At 31.0% G+C, this 25,338-nt stretch overlaps 1 protein-coding gene and 1 long non-coding RNA gene across 3 annotated transcripts; both read left to right on the top strand.

Annotated features, from left to right (window-relative positions):
- The first annotated feature begins 7,995 nt into the window (after positions 1 to 7,995).
- LOC131627469 (uncharacterized) lies at positions 7,996 to 13,112 on the top strand. The gene is made up of 3 exons (XM_058898324.1): positions 7,996 to 9,075; positions 12,181 to 12,720; positions 12,885 to 13,112. Exons 1-3 carry the CDS (start codon positions 8,212 to 8,214, stop codon positions 12,984 to 12,986), a joined length of 1,506 nt encoding a protein of 501 aa, XP_058754307.1. The 5' UTR covers positions 7,996 to 8,211; the 3' UTR covers positions 12,987 to 13,112.
- Positions 13,113 to 23,232: 10,120 nt separating this feature from the next.
- LOC131627445 (uncharacterized) lies at positions 23,233 to 25,035 on the top strand. Of its 2 annotated transcripts, XR_009291472.1 has the most exons (4): positions 23,233 to 23,491; positions 23,926 to 24,120; positions 24,613 to 24,703; positions 24,839 to 25,035. It is a non-coding gene; the product is annotated as an uncharacterized LOC131627445 (long non-coding RNA). The 2 variants fall into 2 exon arrangements; XR_009291471.1 differs by having other exon boundaries at positions 24,613 to 25,035.
- The last annotated feature ends 303 nt before the right edge of the window (positions 25,036 to 25,338 follow it).

Here is a 25,338-nt window from a genome sequence, read left to right as displayed (position 1 = left end):
TTGATAGTGCATTTGTAATAATATTGGCTTTACCTTTTTTATGGTTGATTACATGATAAAATTATTCAAAACACTAAACTCACTTGACATGTCTCTTATTCAACTTACCTTGTTCCTTCAAATGTTTCAAGGAATCATAGTCACCGTGAATGACACACTATTTGAGCAGCAATTAATGTTGTCAAGTTTGTAATACCCTAACCAATGCATACAACTCCTTATCATATGCAGAACAATTAAGGACAAATCATAAAAACTTCTTACCTCACTTATATTTTTGGAAGGTAGCCACTTTTGTATGACTTTCACCTTTTCCTCATCACGGTGAACTCTTTTAGAGCCCACAATGAAACTTAAGAAAATCACATGATCGGTGAAAAAGACAATTTTCTAGATTAATATACAAATTTTTCTTGTCTTAGCACTTGCAAAACATCCCTTAAATGAATGTGATAATCATCTAAGTTCTTGTTATAGATCAAAATACACAACAACAAACTTAATTAAAACTTCCCTTAACACATGGTTCATTAGTCTCCTAAAATTACTAGGTACATTAGTTAACCTAAAAGGCATAACATCCACTCATACAAATCATATTTTTTTTAGAAGTAGTTTCTCATTCATCCTCTTCCCTTCATCTAATTTGGTGATATCCAATTTTCAAATTAATTGTAGAAAATAAGTATGCACCAAAACAATTATCAATTAAATCATCTAGTCTAAGAATATGATGTCTATATTTAATTATAATATTGTTAATGCCCGTACAATCACTTCACATCCTCCAACTAACATCTTTTTTATGGATTAAAAGTATAAGGACAACACAAGGATTGAAACTTTTTCTTATCTATCCTTTATTTATCAATTCAGTCACTTGCCTTTGTATCTCTTGAGTTTGTTGTGGATTGCTTCTATATTATGGCTTATTAGATAAAAATGCTTCCAGATTGAGATCAATATGATGTTCAATTTTTCTTATAAATGGTAATCCACTTTGTACCTTATTTAGAAACAAATCTTTAAATTCTTTCAAAACAAACTCAGCACAACTTGGTAATATTTTTTTCATTAGAAATTGTGGTTTGCAAATACACCTTCTTGCAAAAGAGCAAGTATAGCGGCTAGTGTGACATACCTCTCCTTTATTTTTATATTGAAATCTCTTTTTTTTTCTTTTTTATCACTTTTATATTTATCGTTCACTTTCTTTTCATTCTTTTATTTTTCATTTTCATTCTTTTTTTTTCTTTTCATTCTTGATCATTTTTCTCCCTTTTTCTTTTGATCTTCTCGCTCATCATTAGGATTTAACGATACAAGATTGATCTTTGACCATGATGCATAAAATAATATTTACTATTATAATAGTGATGCACCTCCATATTTCCTAGGCTCTTTCTTTTGAGTTTTTGTTCTATTTTGATAGCTTGATACATCAAATCATCTACTTCTACATAGTGACACACCTCCAAATTTCACTCATGTCACAATTTAAATCATGAAGAAATCTAACCATGGTTGCTTCATTGTCTTCCTTCACATTGCCTCTTATCTTTTCAACCTTATCTTTGTAATATTCATCAGCACTTTTAGAACCTTGAGTGAGTCTTAGAATTTTGTATGCAAATCATGATGGTAATAGAAATGAACAATTTTTCTTCTTATAGTTATTTTCATCTCTCCTCCCAGGTGTTGATGACTGGTTCTTCGCACATTCTTCTTTTTTTGACAACTTGATCCCACTACACAAAGGCATATTCTATAAATTAAAGGATAGCAGCATGCACTATTTGAACATTAACGTGTCTGTGTGTGTTACAAGCAAAAATTTTGTTCAATTTTTATTTCATACACTAAATAAACCTCTTAATCTTTTTTCCCTTAAAAGGTTGAAACTTTAACTTTTATACCACTCAATCTTTCCGTTATATGTCTCCCTTATCTCATTATTCTCAATCTTTCCTCCTCACCAATAGTATTTTGTAGACTCTCTAATTAGTCAATTCTCTCATGTATTTCTTCGGTTTGTTCGCTCACCATCTCTTTCATTTGAGTTGTGAGAGCTCTCAACAATAATTTATTAGCTTCTATTTGACGAGGGCTACTATGACCACCTGAACTTAACATGATTAATCACATCATAATAATAATAATAATAATAATAATAATAATAATAATAATAATAATAATAATAATAATAATAATAATAATAATAATAATAATAATAATAATAATAATAATAATAATAATTCTCATGTGTTTACACTCAAATTTGTTTTTTCTTTATAATGGACACTCTTGTATTTTCCCAATCAATTGCTTTTTCAGTATTACTTTAAAAAAAAATCAAATTGAATTACATAAGAAAAAAAATTAAATGGTAAATACTCAAAAGAGTGAAAATGAAAGAAAAAGAAAAATAAAAGAGAAAAAATGTAATAAAAAATTAAATAAAAAAACTATAATGTGACTGCAATATATATATATATATATATATATATATATATATATATATATATATATATATATATATATATATATATATATATATATATATATATATATATATATATATATATATATATAACTCAACACAAAATAATAAGAAAGAAAATTGAAATTCGCAGTAAGAGATAATTGTATATGAACCTTGCTCTTGATATCACTTGATAAATAACCAATTTAAAATTCAACAAATTTTTTTCTTCATATTTTGATAAATTTAGGTAGCTAATGATTTAACTCGTATTTGAGACAAAAGAAAGATTGAAAAACGTCTTTTATAGGTGTATAGAGAAACACACTACTCTCCTTGTAAAACACATGACGCATTGTGTTTATGTAAACACATTGTGTTCCACAAATACGCATTGTGTTTATGCAAACACATTGTGTTCCTCGAAGGCTCGAACACTACTCTCCCTAGAAAAATGTTGCCTAAGTTTTATCCTATACGTTGACTTTAAAATCTATAGTGATATTAATTTATCCTTCAACCACCTTGGTGCTCTCTCCAAAACATAAATCACTCTTCAACATACTTAATCAAGTCTAATCAATGCTTGAAACCATGATCTTATCAATGATTTGGTTAACATATTCACTCGATACTCTTTTGAATCCACTTTCTGAACCACAATCTCCCTCGACTTGATCATGCGTCTTATAAAGTGCAACCAAATGTCAATGTACTTTGTCATCTCATAATACACTCGATGATTGGTCAAATGTATGACACATAAGCTATCATAATTTTAAAGGTGTTTGTGGTGCGGTTTAGATATTTTTATGCAAAAGCTCATATGATCTAAAGATAAAATTACTCACTGTTCGGTTTGGCTTTGGATGAATAGTTAAAAGAATATGATTCGATCCGAACCAATTTTATGCGGTTTTATTTGAGTTGGTGTTTGAATATACAAATTACAAATTCTTTTTATATTATTAATATTATAAAAATATTATAAAATAATAGGTTTGATGTATTATATAACATATGATAAATTTAAAGTAATATAACAAAATGATAGTAGTCAATTATACTTGAAACAAATGAAATATAAAATATAAGTAGATTAAATTAAAATAATAAATAATATTTTAAAATTAAATATAATAGAATAATATGTTTATGTAATATATTATACAATTAAAAAATAAATTTATTATTAAAATATATGCAAGTGGTTCAGTTTGAATTATTTTTAAAAATCAATATGAAAAACGTGATCTAATTTGGATGGTTTTCACAAAAGGATATCCAACACACATCCATTAATATTCGACTTTTTGCGGTTTTCAGTGCACAATATGCAAGGGAGATTAATGTTTGAGGACAAAGCCAGGACTTCAATGAAAATGGACAATGATCTATTTGAGGAAGCAGTCAATTATGAGCGACCAAACTTAGGCATTTGAATGGTTGAAGTAACAATAATGAGATAAATAGAAGAAAATATATCAAAGATATGTCAAATAAAATATAGCAACTTAACTTTGAAGAGAGATCAAGATAAATCCTAAGAAAAATACGCTCGAAAAGTGCAAAATTGAAGAGTGAAGAACAAACACAGTCGAAATTAACCCTTTTCATTTTCTTAAAGATTCATACAGGAAGTTTTTAGGAAATTGATATGTGTTAAATATGTCTAAATTTCCATACCAATTCTTGACACTGTTACGCTATTTTCAATACTTTTCTTGATTTAAGTTTCCTTGTTTGCTTGATTTTGGCTCAAATGTAGATTATTGTGGTATATGTGATAATTTTGTTAGTTTTGCAGCATAATAGGAACAAATGGGCCACAAAAGCATGTCCTTGTGAAGAAGAAAATATGCAAAGCAAATTGGTGAAGTTTTAACAATTTCGCCCGGCAAACTAGTAGTGAGAGAGAAGCGAGCTCGCCGAGCGAGCAGGGGGCAAGATGATTTTGAGATTTTCCAGTAGCTATTGACTTGACATTCAGGGAAGTTCGCCCAGCGCGCTTGGAGAGATGAATTTTCCAGGAGAATCTTGGGCTCGCCGGGCGAATGCAGATATTTTGACCAGTAAAGGTGAAACTCACCAGTCAAAATTTTAGCTCGCCAAGCGAATTTGTCTAGACAGAATGTGTATAAAAGCATCATTGTTATATATTTTGAGAGAATTCCATCTTTGCAAATATTTTCTGACCTAGAAACATCGTGTGATCAAGAAAAGAATATAGAAATCATTTAATCGGTTAATTAGAGCTGGATACGCATTCTTGATCGATCAATTATCTTGGATGCTCATTTATCTCTCTTCTTACTTGTAAATTAAGCTACCTTGGTTATGGGTATCTAAACCCTTTTTGTGTCAAAATTAGAAGTAGTTGATCTAGATAATATGCATTTCTTTTGATTTTTTATATGTGAACTAATTTTATGATCAATATAGATGAATATCATTGCTTTTAATGTTATGTTTTGATTTGAATCACCATTGAAAGATATTTTTCAAACCTTGACCTAGGATACTCATCTATTAATGAACAAACTCTAGACATAGATTTGTGAGTTGATATTCACTTGTATCAAGCTTTAAGATTATTGTGTTGATTGTTAGCATGAGACATCATCTAGTAATTAATACGATAATATTCACGATATCGCTTTAGAGATAAACGGTATTGAGAGGATACATGATTATAATGATCATAAATAAGTTCACATGCTCGATTAATAGGATATGTATGAAATATGTTAATGAACCCTAATCTTTACATGCTTTCTAAACCATTAAAGCTTCAAATCTTTTACTGTTTTTACTTGATTAATGCAAACAACACTTTCCAAAACAAAAACCCTCATGAAACTTAACTTATTAGCAATAGAAATTATGGAACGGCGGTAGTATCGCACCAATCCCTGTGGAGACGATAAATAGTACTTGTGAAAACCCTATTTTTATACTTCATCAGCAGTTAAAATTGACTTATCTAAGCATATCCATGTGTCAGACATGCTTATAAAGATGTTTAGTATGAGAAAAAAGGATTAGCCCCTAGAGCAATATAATTTTTTTTCTTCTTCTGAAAATCTAGCCATAACATGCTCGTATCTACCTCTATCAAGATCTAAAGCATTCAAGGCAACATGAATGAAGTATGTAACTCATTTTTATCTTTTTAATTCAAACCAACTTTTGACATTAGTTCTTGTTGATACTTAGTCATGTTCGAATTTTAGTTACTTGTATATCGTTAAGATTAGTCTCATTATTTTCAAATAAAACTCTTATTTCTTATTCAATCCATTAATGCTTCTGACTTGAATTGTAAATCTATTAATTTGAAACTCTCAAGGATTTGACTCAAATCCTAAATTGATATTCGAGTCCATTTGTTGGTAAAATCATATTTTATAGTCAGTAGACACCAGAAATTTTAGGAGAATTTTGCATCGGTAGCCCAAAATAAGCTAATTTACGCCCATTGTATGTGATAATTATTTCTCAGGGAATCTCCCTTTAGTAAAAATTAGATTTTTGAGATGATTTTAGCTTCAGTAAGATTCTTATATGTAAACAAGTTGTTTCTTATATCAAATAAGGCCAATAATAGGCGGTGAGTGAAGAAAAAATAGTGGATGAACATCGAGTAAAGGTAGTATACGACTTCATCTAGGGCCATGTATCCTCAATGAAAGAGTTTAAAGTAGGTGAACTGCAACTTAATGTGTGTTTGATTCTATGGTGAAGAAAATTGATTTGGGCTAAAAGTGAGTTTAAGATAAAATGATTTACGTTTAATTAAATTTTGCAAAATTGAGTTGAACAAAAAACTTTAGTGTAAAAAATCATGTTTAAACTCATAAGATACAAATCCAAACTTCAAGTAGAATCAATTATGCAAATCATAATCAATTATACTCGAGAACAAACAAACATGTTAAAATCAACTATACACACACAAAATCAATTATGTATGTTTCAAACGTGAATCCATACATACACTTCATATATTAAAAATGAATGGTCTTAACATAAGCTCGACTAAAGCTACCAATGAGACCATATAAATAAGAAGCATTATGGAGAACAATTTGTAGAAATTTGTTGCAATTCAGACCATATATTTTCCAATGTGAGACACTTAACACACTCTTTCCTGCTAATGAATGAACATCTGGAGCGCAAAAAAAATGGTGGGTGACTCGATAGAGGTGACCTGATAACAGGTGACCCAACATATCTAGAACCAGATTTGATACCATGATAGAACTAGAGTTCAGCCTAACTCATCCTATAAACCGGCTTGTAGGATGAGGATTGTCCCCACTTATAAATACATACGAGACACTTAACAAACAAAGACTTAAGCTTTAAGTCTTTTATTTGCTTCAACAGCTCTCCCAATCCACACTGAACTAATCCTTTATCGTTAGATGTCTAGTCATAATTTTCACACTCTTATCAATTATATCTCTATTTAGGTCCGCAAGACTGGTAGTAACACTCGGTTAACATCTTCAAACTTTGTCTCTAATTTACTTCTTACTAAGGCTTTCAAGATCAACATTAATTTTCCCCGAGCCCCCCAAATCAAGTGAGTGCTTTAGCAGCCCTCTTTTGGAGATTGGTTGAAGTGAAATTATGATATGGATTTTTCATCTAACTCTAGTGGAGCATGGGGTATTGTTATAAACTCCAAGGGTGACTTTCTCTTAGCTTTTGCAAAGCCTTTAATTCAGGTTTCCTCTCTTCATGCTGAATTCACTGTCGTGCTTAAAGCTATCGAGTTAGCTAATGATAATGGTTGGGCATAGATTTGGATAAAAATAGATTCTTTTTTGGTGGTTCAAGCCTTCTTCAATGACAAACTTGTTCCCTGACACCTTCGCTTTCGTTGGCATCATTGTAAGGCTTTAACTCTAACAATGATTTTCTTCATTACTCACATATATATAGAGAATGAAACTTGTGTGCGATTATTTTGGCCATTTTGAGTTGCACTCTTCCTACATTGACCATTTTTTATACCGCACCTTTGAACTTAAGGAAAAATTTTGTAAAAAATAGGCTAGACCTACCTTTTTTTTTTAAGATTTGTTTCGTTTTGAGAGGATCTTAACCTAACCCCCTCTTTTTTGTGTTCCATCTTTTCCTTCCTCAATGGTTTATCTGATTTAAAAACTATTGTAATTTCTTGTAAATCATATTATTTTTTATTAATATTTGAATATTTTCTCAATTGATAATATAGAAATAACTTCGCTGAGCCTAAATTCTTTACTTATTCGTAATGTGTAATGTATATTCCTAGAAATATGTATTTTATTAATTTAAAAAATATTATGATTAAAAGCTAAATTGAATAATTTTTTATAATTTTTTAAAATCTTTTGACAAACTTTATTTTTTATTTTTCAAATACATTAAATAATCAATATATTTAACTTTTGAACTATATATAGTATATACATCCAAATACTCTCTTAGGAAATTCTATGAAACTCCAAATTGTATTTTTGTGTAGAAATCTACACACGCCAATGTTTTCCTTAGCACACTCATACATACCTGTCCTCTACACGGTTCATTTACTTTGACATTTTTTTCTTTCAAATTTCCTAACTTTCTCGTAATTCCAAACTTCCTTTATTATATGACTCATTCATTTCCATCTTTCAAACTTTACCAAATCTCAAACCCAACACACCCAAAAAAACCCATTTTTCTAAACCATGAAGAACACTTTCAAAGAACAAGATCACCACAATCTCCACTCCTCCATAACCTTCTCCAAGCTCATAACCTTCCTCTTCCTCTTAATCTCAATCTCATACCTTTTCTATTCCCTCAGATTCGTCACTCATAGCTATAATTGTGAAAGTAACCAACCTCATCAAAACAACCAAAACCTCCAAAACCCAGACATATTACCCATTATTCATAACAGCCACACAAATTTCAAACCGCAAACAGAAAACCCATTTCAAGAACAACCTACCAACATCTCTCACATAGTATTCGGAATCGGCGCATCAGCGAAGCTATGGAAGAAGCGAAAAGAGTACATCAAACTCTGGTACAAACCAGACCAAATGCGCGGCATTGTTTGGTTGGAACAGAAAGTGAAACCAGATCCTAAAGACAAAAACCTGTTACCCGTTATGAAAATCTCCGAAGACACAACGAATTTCAAGTACAAGAACTCGAAAGGTCACAGGTCAGCTATAAGGATATCCAGGATTGTGTCGGAGACAGTGCGGGTCGGGATGAAGGATGTGCGGTGGTTTGTAATGGGGGACGATGATACGTTTTTTGTTGGGGAGAATTTGGTGAATGTGTTGAGGAAATATGATCATAATGGGTTTTATTATATTGGGAGTTCTTCGGAGAGTCATTTGCAGAATATTTATTTTTCTTATAATATGGCTTATGGAGGTGGTGGGTTTGCGATAAGCTATCCTTTGGCTGTGGCTTTGGAGAAAATGCAAGATAGGTGTATTCAGAGATATCCTGGTTTGTATGGCTCTGATGATAGGATTCAGGCTTGTATGGCTGAGCTTGGGGTTCCTCTTACCAAGGAGAAAGGGTTTCATCAGGTTAGTTCCGATATAACTGATGTATCTAGTCTATATATTATATCAACTCTGAATAGAATCGATTTTATTGAATAATTGATATATCTGATCGAATTTGTTGGGATTATTTTTAAGTTAGCTCATGATTGATTCACTAAGTCGAAATAGGTTTTTTTTGATAGATATTGGTTGAGTTATTTTTGGAATGAGTGGAAATGGAAATTGTTTTTAGAAGATGTAGAAGAAAATCTAACTCATTTAAAAAAGAAAAAAGTTTGATTTTTTAATTCATATAATTTACTATAAAATATCTAGAGGTATAAATGGAAAATTATAGGTTGAGTTTTTCTAATGAACTAGGTTGATTTTTTTTACAAATTATCAATGATTAATTGAGTAGGACTTCCTCTCGGTTCCAAAATAAATATCATATTTGTAAAAATTATTTGTTCTAAAATAAATGTCACTTTTCTAATGCAATTTTAGCTTTTATACCTATTTTTTAATTATCTTCTAATTAATATTCATAAACTTTTTTTAAAAATATTCGTAATTTACTATTTCTCTCATCTTGCATTAATAATAATTAAAATAAACTAATAAAAATAATAAGTTAAATTTTTTTTTATTTATCATATTTTTTAAATCTGTGTGAAAATAAGTATGACATTAAGGAGTACTTTTTATTTGAAAAAATATTGTGGCTTTTTTTTCATTTATTTTATTTAATATTTTAATATGAGGGACAGTACAATGGAATTTGCTTTCTTATTTTTTTTTTACATAAAATGGTCAATTTGTGAAGAATTTTGATGTATTTATTTATGCGGTGAACCTTCCTAGGATAATCTGTGACTTGGATAAATTTGAGAGGCAGATGCAATATTATTTAATAATCAAGTAACGTCAATGTTAATAAGAAAAAATGTGCTACTTGGCAATGGATGGAACAAGTAATAACCGTTAGATTAGATGTAATAAATTCAGGAAAAAAAAACTTATATAAAAAATTAAGGCAAAAAAGACAAAGAAGTAGATGCTAGAAGTTACTCCTAGATAAGTTACATTAAATGAAATGTTTTTCTGTTAGATGCTATTGAGAAAATTCAAATAATTGTTTTGGATAATTATAGTCTATACTAGTAAACTACCCGTGCTGCCGCACGGGTACATTTATTTGATATTATATATATAATTTGTTTAGATATTTAGAATATTGAATGATAAATATAATTATATAAAAAATTAGATATTTATGAATTTGTACAGGTTAAAATAATTTTGTATAGTTAATTTGTAGTCAAATGCATATTGAAAGCAATTTTTATCAAAAACAAATTTGCGTGAATTTAACTAATCGTATCCCGTTACAAATTTATTTAATACGATATAGATTAGATTTAAATATACATGTAAATTTGAAATGAGTTATTTAATTATAAAATGAATAATAATAATAATAATTTAAATTTAATTTGAATATTTGAAAATAAGAATTTCATATCTCAAATAAAGACAATTATTAATTAAAATAAAATGGTTATTTTATTGATAGTGCCCCGTGAGAAAAATAGAAAATTTTGACATTTGAAAATAAGAATTTTGTGTCTCAAATAAGTATAATCTTAATTAAAATAAAATAGGTATTTTGTTCATAGTGATCCGTGGGAAAAATATAAATTTTAACATGTAAATATATTTTCTTTAAAAATTATGAATAATTTTGACATTTGAAAATAATTATATTAATTCAATTTATTAAAATTTTGAGAGAAAAAATTAAAATGAAAGTGAAAATATTGGAGAGAAAATTGTAAGAGAGAGAGAAAAGTAAATAGAAATGAAATGAAAAATAAATGTGGAGAGAGAAGTGAGATAGAATAAAAGTAATATTATAAGAGGATGAAATTTGAAGGAGAGAGAATGAATGGAAGATAGGTGGCAAAAGTGGGTTGAATGTGGGGTGAATAAAATGAGTTGATTATGAAATGACAAAAATAACCTTTTAGCTTTGAAAATTATTTTTAAGAAAAGGGCATAATTGGTAGTGTGGTGGACTTTAACTTTAATTGCTTGATAGTAGAGTAGATGGCCTAGATCATTTATCACTATTTAGAGATGAATTTCAATCACAATTACTCACAAAAAAGTGTGATGTCATTCAAAAAAATATCCACAAAGTTTGAATTTGACTAAAAAATTATGGGAATTAATAAAGTTGACCATAGTATTTTCTCTTCCAATTTGTATCTCATTTAAATTTTTTTTAAACTAGTTATCTCAATGTAAAATTCATTTTAAATTATTCTTATTCATTCACTCTTTTCTATACATATTTTAAATGCAACAATTCTAATACTACCTCCGTAAGAGACAATTCACCTTTTTAGATTCATTGAATAATCAATGTATCTGATATGTATATTAAATAGATACATTAATTAATTAATGAATCTAGAAAACGGAGGTAGTATATTACTACTCCTTCCACTCCTTTGCAATGATAAATTCTGAAGAATAGTTAAGGAGTCGCACAACTAGAGTTGCTGTTAAGATGCTTCATTTTGTGAGAAATATTTAATAGTACAAGCATTTACGTGTCACTTTATTATGCTTTTAATGTGCATTGTATTTGGTGTAGTTGAACTGACACCATTCAAATTTAATATTTATAAAGTACTCATAGTCACACCATAAAGCACGTCACAATCTCACCATGAATATCTAAGCCACAATAACCTCCATGATTGGTTAACCCTAATTATACTTGTAACTTGTCGGCAATATAACATAATCCTTTCTCCCTTTTCCACTTCACCTAAAATCTTGTCTAGTTTTGATCAACTTGTCATACTTTTGTTTTCTCTTTTTTATTGGTTTGGTTGGTTTAGAGAGTAGTTGTTCAGACACTGGAAATTGACACATATCAGACACCAGACACCCTTCCTTGTATTCTTCCTTGTATTTGACTGTGTGAAAAAACCGTATGTTTATACAATGTCGGAATGTGTGTGAAAAAACATTTTATGGTTGGTTTAACATGCACATTTTCTAGTAGTTTGCTCATTATCTATTATACTTGTTCTTGAACATAATTTGACATTGATTTGTGTTTGATTTTGCTAGTTTGATGTGTATGGGAATCTCTTTGGGCTTCTTGCAGCCCATCCCATTGCACCATTGGTATCTCTCCATCACTTAGACGTAGTGGAGCCCATCTTTCCAAATGTTAGTCGGATCCAAGCCCTAAAGCGCCTTACCGTGCCCATGAGTTTGGATCCGGCCGGACTCATCCAACAATCAATTTGCTATGATAAATCACGGAATTGGACTGTATCTGTGTCATGGGGCTACGCGGTTCAAATTTTCCGTGGCATTTTCTCGGCTAGAGAAATGGAAATGCCGGCAAGGACCTTCCTAAATTGGTACAAGCGAGCCGATTACACTGCCTATCCGTTCAACACACGTCCCGTCAGCCGAAATGTTTGTCAGAAACCGTTTATATTTTACTTGTCTAATGCAATACAAGATGAGGATTCAGATGAGACTGCTAGTCGATATGTTCGGGTTCAAAAGAATCCGGATTGCAAGTGGAAAATGGAGGATCCAACTCAAATCAAAGTGGTAACAGTTTATAAAAAATCCAACCCGCATTTATGGGACAAGGTATTTTCAAATTTCTCTAATTCATAAACTTAAATACTCCCTCCGGCCTTATTTATAAGAAGATTATTTTTTTAGGTTCATTGAATAATGAATTTATCTGGTCTATAATATATTTGACATAAAGTTGGTTAATGAAATGATTATGATTTTGTTGTTTTGAGCAGTCTCCAAGAAGAAATTGTTGTAGGGTTCAAGATACCAAGAGGAAAGGAACTATGGTGATTGATGTAGGGGAGTGCAGAGAGGATGAAGTTGTTGAATTGTAGTTATAGAGCTCCAACTTGCTTGTTGATAGTTCTTGACTCAATGATTTAATTTATATATATATAAAGTTGTTTACAAAATTCTTTACTTTCTGATTTCTTTTTGAGTGGTAGAAGTCCAAATTATTACTTTATTTTCAACTTTAGAAAAATTGTAAATTTTTTACCTAAAAGTTCAGAAAGAGACAGAAGTCAAGTTCATTCAAGTTAGATTGGGCTGTGCCAAACTTAGTGGAAACTTATCATTCTACAGTCCAACTGTTATTATACTTTGATTTGTAGGTCAACTATGGTGGACATGAGCTCACATTTTAAAGAAAATAATAAGATAAGTAATATGAAATTACTTTATAAGTCTATATATAATGTTTAACTTTAAAAATATGAATTTTTTCTTTAAATTTTTATAAAAGATTCAAAATAGTAGAAAAAGATTTAAAATTTAAAGATTACTTTTAGTAACCAATAATATAATTCTGACAATTTCTCAATGCACTCCATAGATTTCTCACACACTGCGCGAAATTTCAATTATTTCCGCTGTTTCTCTAAATGCACTTTCGAAAGCATACACTTTGTTAAAAAATTTAGTTTTTTTCCGTAGATGTATTTACGAAAGCGTTAAAACATAGTGAAATATGAGATTTTCCGAATGTTTGAAAAGAGAGTATTCCGTAGATATATCTACGGAACATTCTGATTTTCTCAATTAATTGAGAAAATTTCACTATGTTTTAACGCTTCTGTAGATGCATCTACAGAAAAAAATCGATTTTTTTGAAAAAAATGTACTTTCGAAAGTGGATCTACAAAAATTAGAGGCATTTTTGTCAATTTAATAATGCGTGAGAGGTCAATGAAATGTATTGAGAAATTGTCTATAATTATACATTATTAAATATTAGAACATATTAAAATATTAAAATTATATTAGTTAAAAAAAATTAAAATTACTTTTTATATAAAATTATTCAAAATATTTTTTAATTTAAGTAGTTTTTAAATTAAAAATTATAATAAAAAGACAACATGGCTAAAACAATATTTTATAAAAAATTATTTAAATTACTTTCTATAACTAAAGCATCTGAGTCTCCTTACTCTTACCGGAAGAACACATATATACTTTTTGACCCATGCAATGACGTCTACTGTGGGATTCCGGTAAAACTAATTTGGGTTACACTTCATGCCTTTCTCATTGTTATTTCTTGTATATATAGAGGCTACAAAGCTATACAAGTAATTACATTAAATAATTACATTTAATTATAACAAATCAATTTCTAATTTATTTATCTTATTATAAGAACAAACCCTTATTCTAGGAACAAACTAATTCTTATTCACACCCCCTCAAATTGATGTTGCTGGTCAAGGAGCATCAATTTGCTAACATGAAACTGATGACGTGGACGCATAACAACCTTGGTAAGAATATCTGCAACCTGCAACCGAGTATTAACATGAGGAAGTGATATTAGTCCGTCATCATATGCATCACGAATTGAATGACAATCAACTTCGATATATTTGGTGCGTTCATGAAAAACAGGATTCACAACGATTTAGATGACACTTGTATTGTTAGCATAAAGTGAAGTTGGTTCTAGTTGAGGAAATTCAAGTTCATCCAAAAGACCATGAAGCTAAATTATTTCAGAACAAGCAATAAACATGTCATGATACTCAAATTCAGTAGAAGATTTAGATACTCTCACTTGTTTCTTACTTTTCCATGAGATCAATGAAGAGCCAAAAAAACATGCATCAACCAGTGACAAATTATCGAGTATCAATATTTCTTTTTTCGGAAGCCATAAAAGCAATATTACTAATAAAAAATACTTAATAACCAAAGACAACACATGGCCAAAAGAAAGGTGCACGTAACAACAAATGTGAATAAGAACTTAGTTGTACAATTGAAAACCCTCTACCAAGTGAAAACTTAAGGTCTGGAAACAAAACAAAACAAAAACGTGAGACAATTGTGATACAAGATGGAAATCTTCTAGTGAGTAGGAATATTCTACAAAAACGTGATACAAGATGGAATTCTTCTACCGAGTCCAAATCACGGAAACCAAACAGAAATATGCTATCGAGTCCAAATCACATAAACGCAACACAGAAGGAAATACTTGTCGACACCAATACGACAATGTAACCAAACTGAACACGATTTTTGAGCCAGGAGGAATTAGAAGAAATTACCGAAAATCGAGATTTATCAAGATGATTTCAAGAGCGAACCAATGTGGTGTCACTAGATAAAGCCAACATTAACCTAAAATTCATAGGTTTGATTGAAAACCTACCAATATCATGTCAATAATTCTTAGCTTCGTGCCTTATCATTGTTATTTCTTGTATATATAGAGGTTACATGGCTATACAGGTAATTACACTAAATAATTACATTTAATGTGAACAAATATATTTCTAATTTATTTCCCTTATTCTAGGAACAATCCCTTATTATAGGAACAAACTAACTCTGATTCACAATTGTATCACCATCAACATCATCCTTGGGCGACTGGCTATCAACTCCCTTGGAGCGGTCTTATCTTTGATGGGCGAGTCGGTACAATTCGAGGGGATAAACAGGCGGCTCGCTAATGCTACACGAGTAGCATGGAGATACCTAGAGAAGAGCCCGCCCTTGTAGACGTTCTCCCTTCCAAAGTTTCAAATACCGACTTCGAGTGTTGGGACTAGATGCGGAAAGTATCACTCTCACAGAAGATTTGAATGAGGTTTAGATAGGTCCTCTCGTCTATCAAGATACGAAGATAGGTACATTTCTATCCGCAGAAGAGGAAAATGAACTAGTTGGCAAACTTATTAAGAATGTCGACTTGTTTTCCCAGGCTCTCTCCGACATGACATGAATAGACACCAAAGTGGTGAGCCATAGCCTCACCATCCACCCTTTCGCCAAACTAGTGCCGTAGAGGAAGTGAAAAGTTAGCGAGGAAAAGAGTGTCGTTATAGGTAAAGATGTGGGAAAGTTATATGACGCCGGGTTTATCACGGGAAAAAGTATTCCACTTGGTTGGCTAACATGGTTCTAATACGAAAAGCTAACAACATGTGGCACATGTGCATAGATTTTACCAATTCGAACGCTGCTTGTCCTAAAGATCCGTACCCAATGCCATACATTGATCTCCTCATTGATAGGTCATCAGGATACCACATATTGAGCTTCATGGACACATACTTAGGGTACAACTAGATTGAAAGGGATCCCATGGACGTACCCAAAATAACCTTTATGTCGAATCATGGCAAGTACTACTACAATGCCATGCCTTTTAGTCTCAATAACGTTAACGACACCTACTAGTGCCTCATGGATGCTGTTTTTGCCTATCAAATATGGATAAATTTGGAGGTCTACGTCAATGATATGATAGTTAAGACTATCGAGGGGTGAAATCATGCAGAAGATTTGGAAGATGTCTTGCAATCTGTTAGAAAGTATGGATTGCACCTAAACCCCTCAGAGTGTTCTTTCGGGGTCTAGGAGAGGAAGTTTCTAGGGTTCATGCTGAAATGGAGAGGTATCGAGGCCAACCCATACAAGTTCCAAACAATCATCACGATATGGAGCCCCACTAACTTAAAGTAAGTACAACAGCTCACATGAATGCCCCTCGTCCTGACTTGTGTAACGCCCTGATTTATTTAATAATTTTTCATAAATAAATTATGTGATTAAGTGTATTTGTTTATGATTTTATGTGTTAGAGGAACCCTTATGTGTGGGATAGTAGCCTTAGAAATGTAGGATTTAAGGTGCTTGGGGTGTATGAGTAAAAATGTAGAGATTTGAGGGTAATAGAAGTGAAATTAATTACTATTAGTTGATTAGAAGTATTTTATTTAAATAGTATTAGGAAAATATTATATAAATAAATATTTAGTAGGAATTATCATTTATTTTATTTAGGTGGAATAAAGTTTTAATTAGAATTTTAATATAATAAAATAAGAAAAAAGGAATAGGGGGAGAGAACTGTAAAACGTGGAATTGAGCAGAAAGGGAAAAGAGAGCTAGGGCATAGGAGAAGAAGAACTTCAATTAGATAAGCTTCAAATTCATCCTCTAGGTAAGGGTGAAATTTCCTCTTGTATAAGGGATTGTATGATAACATGTGTGTGTGTGTGTGTGTGTGTGTGTGTGTGTGTTTTGGTCTCTATGTGACTGCTTTTCTCTTCTCTATATTTTGAACAATTTAATGTGTGATGATGTTGTCCTGTTGTATGTTTGGCTGAATTATGTGTTTGGGGAGTAATTAGGATGTTGTGTATTGTGGGAAATTAGAGTGTGAAACTTAAGTAAACGATTTTCACGAAAATTGGAGTTTTGGGGATGTTTTTGAACTAGTTTTCGTAACACAAGAATTGCGGAAAATTGCTACTAGTTCAGTGGTAACCGGTTACATGTGTTAGATGTAACCGGTTATGTCTAAAACATTTTTTTAGAAAACTCAATTTTTCCTGCATGTAACTGGTTACTTGTTTTGATGTAACCGGTTACACTGTTAACAAAATGTGAAAGCGGGTATTTTTGAGGCATGTAATCAATTATCTGTTTTGATGTAACCGGTTACGAGTGTGAAAAATTGTGTACTCTATTTCTGGAATTGATGCCCAGTTACCTGAATTGATGTAACCGGTTACCACTGCTATGTCAAAACTAAATAAATTCATAACTTGAGTTATGGGTATCCGATTGAGGTGTCGTTCGAAGCGTTAGGAAGCTGACATAATGTACTTTGATTTAAAAATAGTCTTAGATCTTGGAAATGATTAAATACTGCATAATGGTGTTGCATGATGCGTGGTTTGTATGTGGTGCTGTGATAAATGTGTATTGATGGTATGTTGTCACACGACGTGTTACTATAATGATAATATTGAATGCTTGTAGCATATGAATGGTATTTGGTAGCTGGAAATAGCGTGGCACATTGAATAAGGTGAGTATATTTATACGTGTTTGATGTTGTTGCATGTCATTTATGAATCATGCATCATGGTGTTTGGACAGTGGTCCGCTTTTGGTGAGTCTCAATCCTATGATGGGGATTGGGAACGAGTAGCTAATTCCAAGTAGGGATCGGTGAAGCGTTACCTATGGTAATGATAACGATTATTTTTTGTGTGTTCTGATCCTATTGTGGGGATTAGGAGCAAAATGAACTTGAGAGTTCATAATTGGTTCCACTTGCATTGAGTCATGGTGTTGGGTCTCATTGCATTGTATTGTATTGCATATATGTTGTATTATGATGTTTGGATTATATGAGGTGTGAATGGTTGGATGGGTGATCATGTATGTGATAATTATGTGCTTACAAATTATTATGCAGTTTTATTATATAATTGTGGTTTCTCACCCCTTTTGTTTGAATGTTGCCTTTTCACGGGCATCGTGCATATAACCCGTAGTAGAGGCGTGGAAGTGAGTGAAAGAGATTAGTCTTCCTTATGCTTTTGTTGAGTCGACATCTGCTCGGATATGTAACACTGAGGGGATGACGCCTGTTCTTTATTTTGTGTTGGTGGAGATTATTATGTGAATCTTCGATGTTTGATAAATTCTTATGATTACATTTTGTTATAATCTGTGTTTGAGAATTTGAAACTATTCAGTTTGTTGATGTTTTCCCGCTGCTAATAAAATGTTGGAGTTCAGACTTGTATTATGATTCATATTAGTTTTAAAATCCATATATGTTACATATCCTATTGTATGAGTAGGTTATAGTTGAATATAACATCCTAATTAATTAATTGTTTTAATTTACTCTAATTTTATTTATAAATTATGCTAGGGAAATTAGGGTGTTACAACTCGTCCGAGATAGGGGTCGTTATTGCTGCTCTAACTCTCGGTCATTGATCAACCGATGGACTCATTACTCTTCCAAGGAATCGACAAGATAGAGAGACATGTGTATATCATAAGCAAAGTGTTCAATATGTCCTGAGGGGGAGCATCAAGTCATAAGCTTTGGCAGATTTTGTGGCAAAACTCAGTTTGCTTATAGATGAAGAGACACCCACAGAGTGGGCGCTATCTGTAGGTGGTGCCTCTAACATAAAAGGGAGTGGTGTTAGAATAGTCCTAGAAGGACCTGGCGACATACTCGCCTAGCAAGCTTTAAAATTCGAATTCATCGCCAGCAATAACCATGCGGAGTATGAGGCTCTCATCTATGGAATGATCCTCACCTTAGAAATGGAAACTTCCAAATTAAAGGCCGAATCTGATTCTCAACTGGTCACCAACCAAGTCTCTGGGAAGTGCCAAGCCAAGGAGCCTCAGTTGATTAAGTATCTACAAAAGGTATGAAGGATGGTGACCAAACTTAAAGACATCTCAAGCCTCATTCAGTATGAGACTCAGGAGTCCATTGAAGTGTGTATATGATCGATTTATTGGGAAAAGGATCTTGAAGGCCTCCGAATTGTGAGAGAGAGGAAGTGTGAAAGTTTGCATGGCCGTGTCTGTCTGAGTGACCGGAGTTTTGTAAAAGTTGGAGACTAACTCTTAAGATACTAAGGCAATTCTCTCTCTCTCTCTCTCTCTCTCTCTCTCTCTCTCTCTCTCTCTCTCTCCCCCTCTCTCTCTATCACACACACACAAACACACACACTTGAAATCCTTTTTTAATTATAAAAATCGCTTTAAAATGTTTTCAAGTTGAACTAGTTGATTAGGATAAAATCAACTTCCTTTTAAAAGCATTTTTGAACTACCTAATTGATTGGGAACTTAAGCCAGTCAATTGGAAATATTTGTTTTAACTATCCAATGGCTTGTGACCTTAATCCAATCTATTAGAATAAGCCTAAATGATTGTACAATGTATTCTGATAGTGTTTAAATGACTCACAACGACTCTTTATCCAAACTTTCCAAAATAGGCCAGAATAAAGGATTATTATACTCATCCAATCGATTGGAACAAGGAGCCAGTCGATTGGGACATTGAATTCTCCCATGGATCCTTTAATTTTTTGGTTCTCTCATCTATTATATAAATGATGCACAAGTCTTCCTCATCACTCACAAAATATCAAAAGCTTCATATTTCTTTGGAATTTATCTCTCTATTTTCTTTATCTTCCTCTACAAATATTTTTCTTTCATTTAAGTTTCCTTAGTGCTTTTGAGTGAAAAACCATTTGTGAGGAAACAATTGTGTTGGTGTTGTGTTGTTGTTATAATTATCAAGAGTGAGATACTCTTGGGAAATAAAGTTTGGTTCTTGAGATAAACATGTCTTAAAATCTCTGTTTGGTTCAAGAACTCTGCTGAATAAAGTTCTGTTTGTTTATTGAGATTAATCAGAAAAATATCTAATTGGTTCATTAGATCAACTAGATAATAGCTTTTATTTTGGTAGGGGATAAGCCTTTGTAAAATCTCAAGATCATTTTGTATAAAGGTTCGTGATAATAACCTGTAAAAGCTCAAGTTTATAGTCAAAATCTCAAGAAGATCTCTTGGGGACAGAAGTAGGTAAACACTCCGCCTAACCTATATAAATTGATGGCGCCATCTCTCTAAACCCTTATCTTTTAATGTTTTCAATTTACTCCAATCTTAAAGAATGCAAACACGATTTTCGTATTAAGAAAGAAAATCTTAAAATTAGTCGCGAATTTTGAATACCACACTTCACCCTATATCTCTTGCTTGAAGTCACTTGTCTAACTAGAGTGGTGTGCTAGTGAGATACTATGAGACACTATGATATTTGGCTTAAGTTTTAGAAATATAACATTGGGTAAATTAGTGGGTTAAGCCCATTTGATTTGAGAAAGATAGTAAGGAAAGTTAGGTTAGTGTCATAACTTCAATTTGGGGGGAAAGAGAAAAAAGAATAGAAGAGAGAAGAGAAGAGGATTGTGAGATTTTTGAATAAAGGAGGAGATTAACTAGAGGTAAGGGTTAGAATCCAATTTAATATATGTTTATATGGTTGGGTAATTTTGTGTGTTGCTTTGTGTATACTCTCTTAATCTTTCAATTTCATGGATTGGAAAATGTTTGGGTTTATGCTAGATTTATGAGATTTGTGCTATTATACATGTTTTAGTATAGAATTTTGGTAATATATACTAATGGTTGTAAATGCTATTTCCCATTGTATGAAAGTGGTTTTGAGGTGTGGAAATGCCATTTCGCAGAACTGAGTTCTCTGCAATTTTTCTGCATTTTCGCGTGTCTGCTAAGCGAGCTCAGGCCACTAAGCAAAGTCCGGGAGCAATTTTAGAAAATCACGAGTCCGCTAAGTGAGACTGTAAAAGTTGAACGTTTCTGGATTTAGTCCGGGGAAGCGCGCTGGGAGGCCGCTGAACGAACTTTGCTGTATAAAATTTTATGAAACTTCTATATGTCATAACTTTTGATTTGTAACTCCTTTTTATGCATCGCTTGAAGTGTTAGGAAGCTATTTTGATATCCTACTAGTAGAAGACCTGTGCGTCTTCACGGGTAAGTCAAATCTTAAGATGAATAATGTATTACAAACGCAAAAAAAAAAAAGTTTAAAAATTCGAATGAAGAATGTTAATTTAATATTAATAAAACATAATATAGATGGAATGAATCTCTATATAGTAGCTATGTAAAAAAAACATGGAAATACAATAGTCTTTCATATATTAAGTAATTTGATAAGGCTAGATTGTTGGTGATATACAATTGTTATTATAAAATCACTAATAACTGAAAATATTTAAAAAATAATTATTATCAAATCACCAACATGATAAATTTAATATGTCTAATAACTATAAATATTTTCAAAAAAATTGTTGATTAAGATTAAAAAAATGTATTGTGGTGATAGCGACCCGTGAAAATAGTGAGTTTCAATGATGAAATATATTTCAATTATTTGATATTGTATAAAATATATATAGATACATATAAATTTGAAATAAGTAACTTAATTATAAATGAATAATTATCATAAAAGTTCAATTGTATTAAGTAATCTTATAAAAGAAGGACATGTGGGTTGGAGAAAAAAAAGTTTTTAGCAAATAAATTTTTACTGAACTATTTTTTAAAAAAATAAAACGTACGCACTGTATGTATACGAACACGGTGTTAATGTTAAAAACGGTGTCAAGTTTATCATTTCTGATTTTAAATATAAATGCAAACAATAATTAAAAAATAAGAATTTTGTCTCTTAAAGTAAGATAATAATTGATTAAGTTAAAATAGATATTATGTTGATAATAACCCATGAAATAAATAAATTTTTTATTTTATTAAAGTTAAAAAATATATTATATTATCATGCAATTGATATGGTGTAAAATTATTTAAGTATATTATTTAATTATTAAAGCTATAATTATTGCATTATCCTACCACAATAAAGGAAAAAATTGTCATTACTGATAGTTATATAGTACATTTATAAGAGTTAGAGAAAAGATAATTCTAAACCATTTTCTAACATCTACAACGTAATGTATATATATATGGTCTACTAATTTTAGTTTTTAAATAATTCATTGTAGTTTGATTTCTGTGCACAACCACATTTTGCCTTAAAGCCGGAGTACAAATAACATAGCTCAGTTAGAGTTATAGTGCATTAATAAGATAGATGTCAATCACAAATAACTAACAAAGTTATTGAAATTTATTTTCAAAATATTTAAATAGATATTTTTTATAATAGTATCTAAAGCAGCTAGCATTTAATATTTTATAATTTTTTTAATAAATTACAAATTGTATATTTTTTATAAAAATATTTAACAAATTGATGCATAAAACATATTTATTAACAAATTTTAAATATATTTATTATTATTTTGCAAAATATTTTTTTTATTAATATATTTAATTTGTTTTTAAATAAAAATACATCAGTATTAAATGTATTTATATTAAAATGATAATTTAATATTATATCATAGTATTTTTTAATATACATTAAACAAATGGCATTTTATAATTAAATATATCTACTATAAAGCTAATACTAAACAATTGACCAATCTTCCTTATTTGCCCTTCTATTAAAAAAAATCTGCACTATAAATTGGACATTTACGTAATTAACAAATTAACCATGCACTTTTGATTTGGACTAATAAAAGCATGACAAGTGGTGCATTATGTCAAAAAAGCCAACACTTGTCACTTTATCATTGGCCATATTTTTCCTTTCAAAATTATCCATCTCTCTTCTTCCTCCTCACTTTCATTCTCTCTCGTCTTCTCTTTCTCTCTCTTTTCCCTTTCCCAGTACAGCAACAAATCAATAGCAGCTGAAACAAGAAAAAGAAACAAGAAGAAGAAGAAGAAGTGGAAAACTAGATTGTGCACAAATCCGCAGTCAGCCTCACCGGACTTCGATAAAATCCACCACACATAGTCGACGATGTCTCTTTTACCGGTCACTCCGCAACACGGGACCAAATGACAGCCACCACTTTTAGATCTGATACGAGTATTTCTCTTTTCCTTTCACTCTATTGATTTCAGGGTCTGATTATTGATGTACATGCTTTGATATTTCGGTTCGCTTTTGTAAGTGGTTTGAGTGAAACGATATTTTTTTTTGTTTTCATTGTGTTGATGGTTTGGGTGATTTGTTTCATTTTTTCTTATTTCATCGTTTTTGGTTTCAGATTTTGAAATGTTTGTAAATGTCACAACAGTTGCTACATTTTTTCTGTCACAACAGTTACTATGTATTTTAAAAAATGGTTTTGTGTAGTCTTTATTAAATGTTGGAATAATACATTTTTAATGTTGTTTACCTCCACTCTCATGCTCTCTCACTCAGTCACCTCTCCCATACTCTCTTTCCATTTTTGTGATATCACCTCTCTTACTACATGAGTTTTGTATTAACTCTTTTTCTTTCTTTGCTTTTTTCAGAGGATTTATCTCTCTTTATGTGAAAGAGCTTCAGAAAATACTAGACATTTAGAAGAAAAAACCATGGAAATGAAAAAGGAAGAACATGTAAACGGGTTAGAGATTACTTTCTATTGGTGTTGGATCTGCCATATTGCTTGGAGTAGTTGAAAGAAAAACTACACTGATCTTGCAGCAACAAAGAGACTGCATCAGGTATAAATTTGATATCCTTTCCTTCAAAATTTAGGAATTTGTTCTGCTTGATCTTATTCTTCATGACCTAGAAAGTGAAATATTTGTTGTTCTTTTTTCGTAACAAATTTGGGATAATCTTTTAATTATTCTTGAACACTATCATATTTTTAATTAAGTTCTTGTGCGTTATTTTTTTACTTCACTTTAAGTGGATCTTCTTAGTTTAAGTTTATTTTATCATAAAAATTGTAGATCTATTTTAAAAAATTTATATAATTTTTTAGAGTATTTTGTTACAATGTTCCATGAAGACCAAGATCCTTATGTCTATTGTGTTTAAAAAAATTTAGTGTTCCTTAAAACCACTTGACACAAGAAATTTATCAGGTGCTATGTTTTAAGCAGGATGGAAACCTTATTAAGTTTATGAGTTTTAGCCTCATTATTTAATTCTGGTCTAACACTGAATTTCTGAAAGTTATAGTGATCCTTGCTCTTTTTTTTTGACAGATTGAATTATGGCTCTATTGCATGAAAAAATCACTGTGAAGCTTTAATCTCTTGAAGGATTGTAAAACTCAAAAGTGGTGGTGGAGATTTGGTATTCTCTCCACTATCTCTGTTACTTATTGATATATATTACGTTTAACATATTATGTGCGTATATTTTTTTTCAAAATACTCATCTTACTAATTAGATGAATATATTGTGGCGGTTTCTGAACTTTCTCCAAAGGCTATTGTTGGATTCCTGATGAAAATGTCCTTGTAGACTCAGACTAAAGCCATTAGCATTCATGAACATCACAACACCAGCCACCAAGTACATTTAAGATTTGTACCCGATGGGATTTATCATGTTGTTTTGCTTATGTATCTCATTTTAATTGACTATTGTAATACTATACTTCTATAAAGTTAATGTCTACATCATTATGTGATTGTACCTGCTGCCAAAGTTATACATTTATCTATTGTATAACGTATAAAACTGATGTATATTTTATGTATACATGCTGAATAATACTCTGATACATATCATATCCCATCTCTGCTAATGGAAAGGAAAACAGGCAAGAGGAACTGAAAAAATATATGTTATATTTATTTTTATAAAATTCACATTGACTGTTGTATAATTTTCAACCAACAACATTTGCTAATAATAACATGGTTCAGCAAAATTTGCATGCTTACGGCGGGTCTCGGGATTCAATGCATAGCAGATATAAACAT

The sequence above is a fragment of the Vicia villosa genome, unplaced genomic scaffold (genome assembly GCF_029867415.1).
Source record: "Vicia villosa cultivar HV-30 ecotype Madison, WI unplaced genomic scaffold, Vvil1.0 ctg.000364F_1_1, whole genome shotgun sequence".
Lineage (NCBI taxonomy): Eukaryota > Viridiplantae > Streptophyta > Magnoliopsida > Fabales > Fabaceae > Vicia > Vicia villosa.
This window is presented reverse-complemented; position numbering and strand designations above follow the sequence as displayed.

Excerpts from the sequence above, each read along its gene's own strand:
- LOC131627469 (XM_058898324.1), top strand. The coding sequence starts at position 8,212 with ATGAAGAACACTTTCAAAGAACAAGATCACCACAATCTCCACTCCTCC. Across the intron at positions 9,076-12,180 it reads AGGAGAAAGGGTTTCATCAG|TTTGATGTGTATGGGAATCT; the intron begins GTTAGTTCCGAT and ends TGATTTTGCTAG. Across the intron at positions 12,721-12,884 it reads ACCCGCATTTATGGGACAAG|TCTCCAAGAAGAAATTGTTG; the intron begins GTATTTTCAAAT and ends TGTTTTGAGCAG.